The 14,900-nt window shown below is 35.0% G+C and overlaps 1 protein-coding gene across 1 annotated transcript in view; it reads left to right on the plus strand.

Moving 5' to 3' along the window:
* The window catches only part of CC2D2B (coiled-coil and C2 domain containing 2B), a 53,906-nt gene that overhangs the window by 24,896 nt on the left and 14,110 nt on the right, over window positions 1–14,900 (plus strand). The window contains exons 19-27 of the mRNA XM_032231700.1: window positions 3,508–3,602; window positions 4,186–4,356; window positions 6,747–6,849; window positions 9,025–9,134; window positions 10,135–10,231; window positions 10,720–10,818; window positions 10,939–11,121; window positions 11,558–11,761; window positions 12,018–12,107. Of these exons, the coding sequence (XP_032087591.1) occupies window positions 3,508–3,602; window positions 4,186–4,356; window positions 6,747–6,849; window positions 9,025–9,134; window positions 10,135–10,231; window positions 10,720–10,818; window positions 10,939–11,121; window positions 11,558–11,761; window positions 12,018–12,107 (1,152 nt within the window). The remainder of the gene's footprint in view (window positions 1–3,507; window positions 3,603–4,185; window positions 4,357–6,746; window positions 6,850–9,024; window positions 9,135–10,134; window positions 10,232–10,719; window positions 10,819–10,938; window positions 11,122–11,557; window positions 11,762–12,017; window positions 12,108–14,900) is intronic.

Raw genomic sequence — 14,900 nt, forward strand, 5'->3', positions numbered from 1 at the left:
TGAAGTATATGCTGCTTAGGATATAATTGCTGTAATAACATCAACAACAAAATACAGATGGTTTCTCAAGAGAGCCATGGTTTAAATCCATATATAATTCACGTGGAACAAAAATAAAATAAGTAACATTGCTATATCAACATAAAAACTGCTTAAAGTAATGCATTGCAGTTATATTGTTAATACAAAAGCTGAATATTGAACAGTATGAAATACATTCATTTAAATCTTGTGTAGCAAGTAAGAATTAATTTCTATTCATATAAAGACTCACATTTTTCACTTTAATTTAGTACTTTAACTTTATTATGTCAGCCATTGATAATAGACAACAGATTACATAAACCCATAACAGAAAATAAGTTTCTACAAACACTGTATTTAATAATTAGGTTTAAAATGGTACATTTAGTTTTTACCTTAAAATAACAGAATAGTCAAAATACATACTATTATATTTTTGTTTAAAGTTAATATGCTTTTTAATTAGACCTCCGTAAACTTTGTCACTATAATCTGCAAGTGAAAGCAAAGCATTAATAAGTCCCAAACAGTCAAGGTTAAGGGAAATGTATTGCAACAAAGTTATATGCTATTTTCAAAAATTACCCATCTAGAACAGCAGAGGTCATTCACTGCATTCTTAATACAGCCAAACCAGCTTGAAGAATAGGTTTAATTATTTTTCCAAATGTGTTTTTCCCCCCATGTTAAATATGAGAGGGGGCAATTTTTTAAATAGGCAAATGTACTGAGATCCACTGGTGGAGATATGACATAAATGCTAGATTTTGAAAATGATGAGTCAAATTATTCAGTAACTGAAAATAATCTGCATATATATGATAAAGCTAAATATTTAACAAATTTAGATAACCAAAAGGAGAACAAGTAGTATGTTTCTTTCTTTAAAAAAGTTTAAATTATAGAAAAGAGGGAAACTCTATTACCTTAAACCAATTATTTAAAATTCTAATAATCCACATAAGTCAGTAACCTCCCACTCCATAACTAATTTTAAAGAAGCAAGATGTAGATGAAATTAGTATGTCAATTTTTTAAAAATTAAATATCTGATCAGTCTTTTCTTTATGCCTTTTCTAATGGATAAGCCATTTCACTGAAGCTGACAAAAATAAACCAACTAAGGTCCAAACATTAAAATTTACTCTTCTTATAGTTAATTATTAAATTATATTTAAAACAGTATTGGATCCAAGCTGATAGAACTCTATTCAGACATTATAAGAGCCAAGGTGGCGCAGTGGTTAAATGCAGCACTGCAGGCTACTGCTAGATCAGCAGGTCAGCGGTTCAAATCTCACCGGCTCAGGGTTGACTCAGCCTTCCATCCTTCCGAGGTGGGTAAAATGAGGACCCAGATTGTTGGGGGCAATATGCTGACTCTCTGTAAACCGCTTAGAGAGGCCTGAAAGGCCTATGAAGCGGTATATAAGTCTACTGCTATTGCTATTGCTATATTGCTATTGCTATTATGGTGTGCTTCAAATAATAATTTGTATCACAAGCCTAAATTAAAGCCAATAGATTTCATTTTCCTTCTTTGAAAATTTGTATCATAAATATACAGATTAAAAAGAAGTAGGAAAAAGACAGAAATGCTTAACTGTACAAAATACTTGTTACACTATATGTTAAATATACTATTGAGTTGAATCTCACTTGAACTTGGGTATTTTAATACAATCACACACCTTCCACAGAACTGCATGTTTCAATTAGGACTAGATATAGACTTATTGTATCTTATTATTTCTTACATCTAATAAGATGTTTTGGTTTCTTTACCTCAAGCAATTATCTTTGCACATAAGAATTAATCCAGCTGTGCTGGCCCAACACAATAATTTCTCCATTTCTAAATTTCAGTACAAATTGTATTGTACTGAATAAAAAATAAAGCACAGTATAATTTGTATTGAGGGACATGGTGGCTCAGTGGCTAAGACCCTGAGCTTGTCGATCAGAAATGTCAGCAGTTTGAATCCCTAGCACCGTGTAACAGAGTGAGCTCTCATTACTTGTCCCAGCTTCTGCCAACCTAGCAGTTCAAAAGCATGTAAAAATGCAAGTAGAAAAATAGGAACCACTTTGTTGGGAAGGTAACAGTGTTCTGTGCACCTTCGGCATTTAGTCATGGTGGCCACATGACCATGGAGACGTTTTCGGGAAGCACTGGCTCTTCAGCTTTGAAACGGAGATGACCACTGCCCCCTAGAGTCGGGAACAACTAGCACATATGTGCGAGGGGAACCTTTACCTTTTAATTTGTATTGAAATTTATTTCTTATCTTACTTTGTTTTTCAAACATTCAGTCTATGTTGGATGGGATGTTCTGGAAAATGGAAATTGTAGCAAATTATTGCTTCTAATGTGATGTTACTTTATTTTACTAATTTAATTTTAATAAATATAATAAAGCCTACTTTGAGGTCTACTTTTAAGATCAGAAAGGGTGCATGAATAATTGAACAAAATCCTGCTTTCAAGTGGTTATTCTTGCTCTCAAACGCATTTAATTTCTGACATAATTTAATACAGAAGGGGAAGGATTTTGCTAACAAATATAATGAAATAAAATTTATATCTCCCCCTAAAAGCAAATACTTTTTGTTCTAAAAATCATTTGTTTCCTTATTTGGGGTCTGATTAGACATGGACAAAAGTGTGTATGTTTTGATCCCCAAGGGCAACATGCACCTTTTATCTAGCAATAAAACGCTTACTCAACCCTCTAACCTTCTATCTGCTTCAAGCAATGCCTGTACGAGATAATTCACTCTAAATATATTTATTTCTGCTGGCACTTCCAAAGCATTAACAACATCAGTAGCGGGATTCAGCCAGTTTGCATTTGGGAGAACCGGTTGGTAACTTTCTAAGCAGTTCAGAGAATAAGTTGTTGGAAGAAATCTCCTTTCGTTTTTCCCCACTTTACAGGATTAATCCTGTAAGGAAGGCAGGAAGGAAACATTCTAGTGTTGTTTCTAGCCTAATCTTTATTGCCGTGCTTACAGAAACTGCCTCTCTGGTTAACCCTTATTACATTGTAACAGCTAAGGCGAAGCACTCATCGATGTGAGTTATGTTGAATTGGCCACGCCCACTCAGTCACATGACCATGGAGCCCCTCCCACTCAGCTGGTAATTAGGACAGAGAACTGGTTATTAAATTATTTGAATCCCACCACTGAACAACATCTAAATACTAATAAAGGAGAACATTTGTAATTCAGGGTCTCTGAGCTTGCTTGTTTTCTTGCAGACGTTTCATTACTCAAACTTGGCAACATCATCAGTGCTAGTGTAATGGCACTAATGATGTTACTTAGTTTGGGTAATGAAACATCTGCAAGAAAACAACTAAGCTGAGAGAGCACCAAGGAGCCTTCAACAGCTAAATAAATTTTGTTTCTGACTTAAACTCATGTTGATTAAATTTTACAGAGAACTTATGCTTTTTTTTTACTATGTTTTTTTTTTAGATGCGAAATCAAGTTGCAAAACAAATTTTGACCATTAGGCACAAATTTAACTTATCAGACCTTGTGAGTGATTATGAAGAAATTATATCAATGAGGTAGTTAATTTTAAACAACATATTTTAAAATGGCCCAAGGTGGGTACAAATGCCTAATACGAACAATGTAAAATTCCAAAAAAACTTCTTACTACATGAAACTGAAAGGTTAAAAAAAATAGTCCGAAAGATCTCGTTTATTATTGAAACACTAGAACAAATACAGTTTTACAACACGATATGCTTTGTGGCATCTGGTAAATAGTATAAAATATATGAAATGAAATTGTTTTTTAAACCAATTGTGCATATATTTCAAGCTCTGAGAAGTGGTAAATGCCATCCCCTGCTATAGTATCATTTGCACGATGAGATCAATGAACAGCCTGTTATTAGCAGGAAAACTGCAATAATCAAAATCATTTGGGTGCACATAAGGGTTTCCACTTGAATTGGATCCAGCAGCATCCATTGGGAGAGGGTCAAGAAGACAGTTGCAGCAGTGTGATTGTCATCCCCATCCTTCGTATGTACACGTGAAGTCAACATAAATACCAAAGAGCTTTGATTACAGTGCTGCCGCCATCAGCTTGACTTTTTCGGTCTGATCAAAATAACTTTTTTATTTCTTCATTTGTTCTAGCCAATTGAGTAATGCAATTTTCAAGCTAAGTGAACGCAGAAGACATTTGAAACCACAAAGGAAAGAGAGACGAAAGGTTGCAGCCCAGGGAGTCTCAGATGGAGATGTTAAACTTCTTATCAGAATATTGAGAGCATACAATATTCCTGCAAGAAAGGCACCAACATCTAAGTAGGTGCAACATTCAATTAATGCAAACAAGTTGTTTTTAGTAATATAGTAAAATACAGACTGTTCATTGATGCTATAGTAAAACAATAATACAGTAATCTACTATAGCTACAGATTATCTAGATACTGTGTTTCCCTGAAAATAAGACAGGGTCTTATTTTCTTTGGACCCTGAAATAAGCGCTTGGCCTTATTTTCGGGAAGGTCTTAATATTTTTGAGGTGCAGGAGGCGGTGAGTGTGGTCACTTCATGGCTGCTGCTGTGTTGCAATATTTTCAGGGAGGGCTTATTTTCGGGAGAGGGCTTATTTTAGCGCATGCGCTCAAATGCCCGATTGGGCTTATTATCTGGGGAGATCTTATTTTCAGGGAAACAGGGTAGTCATGCACACTGCAAGGTAATTAGCAATTGTAGTGCTTTTAAGTTAACTTAACTTTATTGTCATTGCAGCTCGTACAACGAAATTAAATGCCATCTTCAGTCTACATTATAACTATAAAAATAAAACACAAATGCACATCCTTCACATTATATACAATTGAATTGATAACCCGATATTGCATTAGTATTGCACTATACAGTAGAATTCAATAGAAAAATATTCCAGATATAATTTCTTCATACCAAAAAATGGTCAAGGAGGCTATGGTCAACAGAAAGCAACCATTTTATTACACCTGCGCAGGTGGATTCCCAAGCAAATGAGAATCCCTACAAGGTGCATAGGCGCACCTTAAATACACAAAATGACGTATCATATGTGTCATAACTTGGATACAAAAAATACAAGTGCGTGCAAAAAATACAAGTGCAATTAAATTCCCCAAATGCTCCGAAAGCATACGTGTTCAGAAGCCCCAAAGGACCTCGCTTTCCCAGAACTAAACAATGATCATTACCGGCTTCCTGTTACTCCCTGTTACAAAGGGAGGGATCAGGTTATTTTTGATCAGATCACTATAACTTTCTGATTATGCTCCAACCTGTGATTGTCCAGGGAAGCTTACTTGCTGGTCAGATATTCAAGATGGAGTCTATCAGGTTCCTCAAATAACCTCATCTAATTTACCCAAATAATTCAGGGTCCTAGCCTTGTTCTCTCATACTGCCCTGGGATAGAAGCTGTTTTTCAGCCTATTTGTCCTTGTTGTCCTGCCTTCCAAGCAGTCAAACACAAATAATTATCAATGTTGAGAACCTTGGCTTGAATAAACTTTTCATTTCATTTCCTCCAGTGCTACTACCCCATGTTTTACTTTCCCCCCACATTATTCAACTGATTCCTCATTTACCTTCCCACGAATTACTCATTATCATGCAATTTCTCTACAACTGTAGTATTCAAATTGTCATCTCAGAACTAACATGGTCTTCACATCCTTTTTTTTTTTTTTTTGCAATTTCCATAACACTTTCTGAGTAGTAAAATTAATTTTAGAAGTTTCCTGTTATTCTGAAATAGGAAACACATATAAGCAGAAAAATAGCACTTACTACACTACTGTCCAATTACCAGCTCCTTTGCACTGAGAGAGGAATGAATGAATGAATGAGCAAACCTATTTATGCTCACTCCTCTTTTCCGTATTGTCTATATTATTTTGGCGGATATGTCTGGCTGCACCCAGCAACCTCCTCTACACAAATTTATTGTGTTGTCCCACATGCAGGTTCTGCGCTAGAACCAAACTTCATTCAGAAAACCTCTATAATTTGGGCAGGAACCCTATTTGCACACTCAAAGAGAATACTACTACTTTTTTTTCTAGATTAGAAAGAAAACTTGTATCAGATAATTTGGACATTAATGCATTTATTAGCCCTAAATAAATGATTCTTATGCAATCTCTAATCATAAGAAAATATATGAAATGGAAGCATAAGAATATAAATCATGTTACAATGAAAATTTCTTCGGAATGAATATGTGATGTATTTCTCGTAGCTTTGTTTACAGGGGAGAGTATCTAGGTAATAATTTGCATTTATATAACTCCTATATTTCCTGAAATTTCTATATTATTTATTGGTACAATTCATTAAGAGAAAAACAAGTTATAGTAGAAAATAATCTTTGATTGATAGCAAGAGAAGCAGTCTATTAGCAATATCCATGTTTAACAACAAAATGAAAATGAAAAGTTTGCTGAGATGACTCTTCTGATTAGACTTTTCTAAAAGTAATGTCATGCCAACTTATATTTTATATTTTATCATGCCCACCTACCGCATTGCCTTGTATCAGCAAATTTGAGTTACAACTTTTACTCAGATTTTCTTTAGATTAACAGTCAAAGTATTATTATGCATCAATAAATGGGGGTTGTGATGCATTTTAATGAGAAAAACTGGCTGAAATATAAATAATATTTTCTTTTAATATTGTTAGGGTTGCAGTTACTTATTCACCATCATACTTACCAAATTGTATATCCCGAGGCAGACATATTGCATTAGGTAATTCAGCCTATGCTGGTGATCTTCTCTCTGAGGTAATTATGATTTTTTTCTTCTAAAAGAACCAATTTCCTGGACACCTGGTCATTACTTTGACACTTGGCAAAACAGCCAGTTGATTGAAAATATTACTTTGAATAAATAAAGACCCTTTATTTTATCCTAACCCTTTTCTGTTTTCAGACTCTTGGATTAGTTTGCTAATGTGCATGCAATTCAATAGATGGATTTTAATGTTTTCATTATGGAGGCGTGGGTTTTGGAAACAGCCAGCAAAAATATAACATCAAGGTTGGCGATTCTATTGTCACCCTCCGAACCCTGTGGGTACTTCTGCCAAGCCCCTGATTTGGGTCGCTGTTTGCAGTTTTGGCCCCCCTTGGGTTGTCCTGCGGTTGCAGGAAAATCTCTGCGGCACACCTTGGCGATGTGCCCTTTCCGCTCGCATTGCTGACAAACGGTATTACGGAAACAGCAGGATGATCAGATGTGATCTCCTCCACAGCTGGCGCAGGGCGGATTTTGTGAATTGAATTTCCGCGCCAGTTTTGTTCGGCTACTGCGCATGCGGTAGCTGTCTTCCTCCTCACTCTCAGAGCTCTCAGGCTCTGTGGTCTCACGGTGGACGTCGGTACTTTTCCGTGCGTCCAGCGGCACACTATAGCGCTGAATGGTTTCCACTGATTGGGTTGCTGATTCAGATGCTCTAGCTTCATCTAGTGCGATCTGCAGGGAGAGATTGGATCTGGTCAGAAGACTTGTCTGCAGATTGAGATCTCGCACCCCCAAGATTATGCGATCCAGAATCAGATCGTCTAGCTCACAGAACTCACAGTAGGCTGTGGCTTTCCGGAGAGCTGCCACATATTCGTTGATCGATTTGCCCTCTTTCTGGTTCCGTATATTGAACTGGTACCGGCGAACGTATTTAGATGGCTTCGGCGCGTAGTGGGTCTTCAGCATTTGTTGTAGCGCAGACCAGGATACGGCTTGCAGAGGGGTTGGTTCTGAAAGATTTTTCGCCATCTCGAATACTTCGCAGCCGCAGTACCCTAAGAATAAGTTCTTTTTCTGGGCTTCTGGGACGCCCGTGAGGTCGTTCGCTTCCAGGAAACACTCGAATCGTAGCATGTACGATTCCCAGTGTTCAGTAGCTGGATTGTACGGAGTCGGTGGGGCGTGCATGGCCATTCTGGTTCTCTCTGGGTGTTCCGCGATGGCTCGCTCAATGCCTCACGGAATGCTTCGGGCTGGATGTACTTGCAAGGCTTTGCTCTCTTTGTTTGCCTAATCGTCTTCCGATCCCACCTTTGTCGCCAGTGTTAGATCGGGTAAAAGAGGCACAAAAGGCTAAGCAACAACAGCTCTTTATTGCAAGTCAAATAAACATCCGGCTGGGGTATGGTCGGACAGCATCCCCTTTTAAAGGGATCTGTCAGACCTCTCAGCCAATGAGATTCAACCTCTGTTCCTGCCGGAACAGAGGACCTTGGTGGAAACCTCTTGCAGTCTGTCAGCGGGAGGGAATATCTAACACACCCTCCCTTAGGCATCAAGACCAAATGGGTGACTTTGGGCCAGGCACTCTTTGAGTTTCGCCCTCCCCTCAAAGAGTTATTCTTATGAGATGAATATGAACAGAGTATTAGCTTGTCATAGACTAACCCATTGCATTATTAAAGTTAGGGAAAGGGGCTCAAGAATTTTTACAACTTGTCTATCCATTAGGACAATATTTATCTGAAAACAGAACTGGATTGAAGTGTGTGTGTGTGTGTGTGTGTGTGTGTGTGTGTGTGTGGTGGGGAGAGAAAGCAAAAGAAATCTTGAGTTTGAAAATGGGCAGATCAGATCCAGGGTTATGAAGAACACCCCCTCCCGCCCAGTGCATTCTCTGATATAAGAGGCAGTGACTTGAAATGTTGGTTAACTGCTTCATTGTAAATCCTTCTCCCTCCTCCCTCCCAGTTACACTGTGAGTGACTCTGTTTAAGAGATTGGAAAGAACACTGGAAGCGTCACTTTGCATTCTTTCTGTACCTTACCGTATTTTGCAAATTGTTTTAGCACAAGTAGAAACAGAGTCAGTACTGTGTTTAAGTAATAACTGCTTTTTGTACTGTCCACAGAGAAGAGAAAGAGGTTATGTAACTTTACTAACTGTTCTTCCTTTCCATTTTAATAAGGTAAAAACATTTGCTCCGTTTTAGGTGACCGTTCATCCTTTTGTAGAAGTTACATTTCAGAAAACAGTTTATCAGACTAGCACTGCAGATGGCTCTCATCCATGCTGGAATGAAGAACTTCAAGTTGATTTTAAGTGAGTTAACATTTCAACTTTAATAAAACTTGTTTTAGTAAGATGAATGTGGCATTTACTCAGTAAAAATTCCATGTCTCCTCTGTGTCCAAATACTTCTCCCACTGCAATTGGTTCCATTTTCTTAGACCAGTGTTTCTCAATCTTGGCAACTTGAAGATGTCTGGACTTCAACTCCCAGAATTCCCCAGCCAGCGAATGCTGGCTGGGGAATTCTGGGAGTTGAAGTCCAGACATCTTCAAGTTGCCAAGGTTGAGAAACACTGATCTAATTAGATTAATGCATGGGGAATTCTGGGAGTTGAAGTCCAGACATCTTCAAGTTGCCAAGGTTGAGAAACACTGTCTTAGACATTGCATTGGACTTTAGTTGTCTGCATATAGTGAAACATGATCCAAAACAATGATTTCTTATTTATTACCTGAATGTTTTGAGGGGGTTTGCTGTATAAAGAAAACAGGAAAACAGGAAAATTTCACTTTAACAGATTATTCAGGGAACAGTATGTCCATTATATTTGATGTAATCTAAATCTAAACTTGTATTATTGGCATCAGTTTACCATTTTCCTCATTATGTAATTCCGCTATATGCTTAAACTGAGAGTCAATTAAAACAGTAGATCATTGATTCAAGATTATCTTTATTAAACTGAAATTTGATTGCAAATAATGCCATTTAGTCCATTTTATAATTATGCAAATTATTGAAATTCACACAAATGATAAACTCGAAATTAACAGATATGAATAGTCCATTAAATGTTTATGTATGAGACTTAATATTTTCTAAATCTAGAAGTGATTTCAGAGTTTCAAATGGAAACATATGTAAGCAATTGTACAGAAGATTTAGAGTTTGTACAGCGCAGTATATAGTTTAAATAGTATTACTATTTAATCGTGAATATTTTAACATTATTTTTGATTTGTATATGTTTAAAGTAGAAAAAATAGAACTTTTTTGGGTCTCATTTCAAATATTTGTTTTTTGTTTCAGCTCTCCAGCACGTGATTATACCTTTTTAGGTCTATCTAAAATAAAAGACAACATAAATATTAGCATTTTTGATGAATTTGTGATTGAAAAGCATGAGGTAAATTGTGTATTTGAAAAAAGAATAAACTTTTCAATAAGGAATCATACTGATTTGTAAATAAGTATAAGAAATCAGAATCAATAGTTTTTTTATTTTGTTAACAAATTGAAAGTTATCATTAAGTCCAGAATATAATTGTAATATTTCTTATTATATTGTTTAAGAAAAGAGGATGTTATGCATAAACACTGTTCAGAATGCTCCACCTCATTATGTTCTTGATGTATTTCTTCCACTTCGATTAGTTAACCAACTAACTATTAATGGAGCATACTGACTTGGCCAATATGATTCACTCTTGTCACTTCCAGTTAGATTATTTTAATATTATATATGGGACTACTTTTGAAAACAATTCGAAAGTTGCAATTGGGGATACTGTATTTTTAAAATGCACATATGCTATCTTGCATTCTCTATCTTCCACATAGATACATGCATTAATCTAAATACAAAATACTAATCCAAGTTATATATTTAACTAGGATGCCTGCCCAAATAGTTGCAGTGGTCATTCTTACATAAGAAAAAACTGGCTTGGATCAATTGTGTTTCCTTTCTCTGCTCTGCTTGAACAATCTAAGGTAATGAAAAACAAGAAATATGGTTTTAAACATGTCAGTATAATCCCTGTAACGCAGCCATCCCATCAGATGTTTACTATGACTTTATTATATGTATTTTTAAAATGTATGTGTTCTCAGATCTGTGGAACATTTCAGATAGATATGCCACCTGTTGTACTTGGATATACTTGGAGTAAGACATATGTACCGCCTAAAGAAGAATGTTTTGGGCAGAACCTGAAAGAATATAGCTTTTTAACCATCTTTGCCACTATTGAACCTCAGTTATCCTCTACTGAAAATAATTTAGATCTGGATACGGTAGGCATTTGTAATTATCTCGTTTGATATATAAGATATTTTCAAAATATTTTTTACAATTATAAATACTCCTCAACTTATGACCATAATTAAACCCCAAATTATGGTCATAAGGCATTTTGGTTGTATGTTGAAGCATACGTGACAGGGCCTGATTTTTTTACATTTTTATGGCAGTCATTTAGCAAACACTGGTTGTTAAGCAAATTTATTTTACCCAATGGGCATTTTTTTGGCTGGAATGCTAGAAAACTGACGAAAAATATTGAGATGCTGCAAACGGCTGTAAAGTGAGCCACGCCAAGCATACAAAATTTAACCATGTGACTATGAGGGTGTGTATGGCCGTTGTAACTTTGAAATGAAGGAAGGTTCATCATAACTTCATATGGTTAAGTGGTTGTAAGTTGAGACTTAATTCTGAATATGTCTTTAGTTTGCAGATCATGAAGCAGAAACACCATTGCAAAGAGCATATATTTTTAAGCAAACATGGAAAGCAGTGTTTCCAAAGAGAAGAATAATGACCTCGGTTTTTAACAATCAGGGAAGGAATATTTTAGTAACTAAGTACATTAGCCCTTTGAATCCACCACAATTATTGCTAGATATGTATCCAAAAGATCCCAATTCAACTTCTGTGAGTATGATTTATTATTAAATAAAAACTTTCTGATTTAATTAAATATGGCTTTGAGGCATTTCAAATTATTATTTCTCTCTAGATTTTTCTGGTATTCCAATTAGAACTTTTTCTTTACATTTCTTAATAAATATAAAAAGTATAATACAATGAATAAATAATTAATGGATGCTGTAATTCCAAATAAAACAAATCAGACAGATTTACTGATTTGATTTCCTGCTGACTGGATTTCACCTTATTTATTTTCTAGGACCTTATATCACGATTCGTATCTTTAATTCCTTGTATAGCAGATACAGTGGATGAAAATAATGATGTTGATGTGTGGATGACATCAGAGGTAATGCCAAATTTCATAGTAATACTGCTCTGCTGATTTTTTAACAATGGTTTTATTTTTATGTAATTTGCAATGATAGCCTCTGAAGTATTTATATGGAGGTGAGATATAAATCTGTTGTTCTTATACTCATAATTGTTTAATGAGATTTTAATAATATGTTATTTTTCATATAGACTGGCAAATAATTTTTGATTTTGTTGCTGTTTTGTTAATTGTAATATTGTTTGTTCTATTCTGAATTTAACTCTAAGTTATAGAGTTGAATTATCAAAAAATCAGTTTGATCCAAGAGTGGACCTAGGAAAAGAAAGAAAAAAGACTGATGTGGTCCTTGTGATCTGGTGAAAGACTTAAATGTCATGCTGCTTTATCAGTTTACAAAAAACAGTTAACTTGAATGATAAAATCCAGGAATGTGTTTTTCTGCAGAGGGGAAGATATTCTTAGAAATTGTTCTCACTTACTCTGATATGCAATAATACAAAAAGAAGTAGAATCTCACACCCTAAGAAAGACCACTCTGTTTCCAGATTTGTTTCTGTCTTACTCTGAGATAGGATATATCACCCATAGCTCACTAGCGTTTCTTCTCATGTTTCATACAGTTACCACTTACCTCTACCTTGTTAGCATGCTTTTTATCCTTAAAACCATTCTTCTCTTTTGATGCAGAACAAGTTCTTTAAAGCTTTGTGTGCATTGTATCTAGTGCTGAGGAGCAAGAAAGCCCAGAAGGTTCTCAGATGAGGAAGAATCCATCCAAACCCAGAAGACTGGAAAAAAAATAATTGAACCAAGTCCTCCCAATGCCAGGGCATTTTTCCCATCTGACATCAAAATATTATTTCTTTCTTTTCTCTGCTGCTAAGTCTTAATAGCAGAGAACCGACATCCCTCCTCAGAGAGGGTAGAAGTTTCTGGAAAAATAGCAAAGATAATCATCTGGACTTCACACATCATTATAGGGAGCATATTAAAGTTCTTCTACGCCAAACCTTATTAGATTAGAAAAATTATAATTAAAAACAAGGCTTAAAATTACTTCCTCATAGATTACAAAATACCGGTACTATAGTTCTAGCAATTGCTTTGTCATTCTCTGAATAGTTTTCTTCCCAGCACAAAATTCTTATCAAGTATTCATTTTAGAAAAGAGATGGAATTTTAATCAATTGCTTGAAGTAATTCTTCCATCCATCTATTCCTGTTTTTTCTTGTTTTTCAGTAAGTACATTCAAATATTTCAAAATGTCCAACCTGGTTTTAACATTATCTTGCAACTGGTAAAAACTCAAATTGATCCTCATGAATAAAATCTTGCAAAATCATTTTCAATCTTCAACTTAAATCATCGTAAAAAAAAACGAGCTTGTCCCTTTTTAGGTTTAACTGTTATATTAGCTCTTTCCAAGTGTCTGGCATCTTTCCCCTCTTTCCACCCTTTCCTTCCTGTAGAATATAAACCATTTGTAAATGTTGTAAAAATTCATCTTCAAAGTACTTATAACACAAACTTGATAGATCATCTGATCCAAGCAGCTTTCCAGGTTTACTCTTTTTAATTGCTTTTGAAAAATTAATTAGCATTATAGCTCCATTCATCATTTGCCTTTGTTCTTCTGTAATCCAGGGTAATTGTTATTTTCAAAGATATTCATATATTTTCTCCATTGGACTATGTCCCGAATAAAAATTAGAATAATATTATTATATAATATCTGTATAAATACAAATATTTATAATAATATTATTATCAAAATATTTGAATGGAAACCTTATCTGTTAATATGGTATCTCTCTCTCTGTAGTACCTATTTCAGTATCATCTTTTTCCAATACCCATTGCATCTGTTATGACTGCAGTGAAATTCTTTCTATGATTTCTATTTCTGTTTCCTCCAATTCTTCTTTATATCTTTCTAAAAACATCCCTTGCCTTTTGAATAGTCAAATCTGATTCTTTGCTCTTTGAAAGTAAAAATTACAATTTATCCCATTGTAAGTGAGTTTTTTTTTCCTGTTTTAATTTAACCAAAAGGGAATATTATTTCTTCTTATACAAAATTCAGTTGGGAAGCTCTTTCCCATAATTGTTGGGAAACAATTATATCAGTATTACCCATTTTCAATATTGTATTCAAAAATAAGGTTGTCATAAAAGAATTTGAAGAATTCAAATGAAAGAGAGGCTATTGTTAGAAAGGAATATGAGGTTTCTGTTGTGGTTATTAGGATTTCCTCAATATCTCAAAAGTGCTTTTTCAAAAGGCAACTGGACTTTGTTTTTCCTTGAAGATTTTTCACTTCTCATCCAAGGTTTTCTCAGTAGTGCTATTTCTTCCATAATAGTAAGAACTTTGTTAATCTTGACCGGAGATCTATGCAAAGAAAGGCCTTTGATCACACTTAGTTTTGACAATGGATAATAAATGAGTCATTATTCTGCTTTGGTGGCTGATGCTAGTTCAAATATATCCAGTTTGTTCTGGATATGGCTTTTAGTTCAAAATCTTAATTTCTTTCTTTGTTAGATTTTTTAAAGACATCCTTTGTAAATGACCAGGATATAGATTCTTTCAAAAATAAAGCATTTATGCATTTACAATCTTGCAAAGGAGACAATTTAAGCAGCAGTAAAATGGAATTTTTCAATAAAGACACAGTGTCTTCCTCACTGAAAATATTGTATAGTATGAAAAATAACAGGCATAATGCCAGCCACCTCCCAGTATAGACTTATAAATAATTGATGCATCAGTGAGGGTGTTCAGTAATAGATCAAGGAGTGCT

The sequence above is a fragment of the Thamnophis elegans genome, chromosome 15 (assembly GCF_009769535.1).
Source record: "Thamnophis elegans isolate rThaEle1 chromosome 15, rThaEle1.pri, whole genome shotgun sequence".
In the NCBI taxonomy this organism is placed as follows: Eukaryota; Metazoa; Chordata; class Lepidosauria; order Squamata; family Colubridae; genus Thamnophis; species Thamnophis elegans.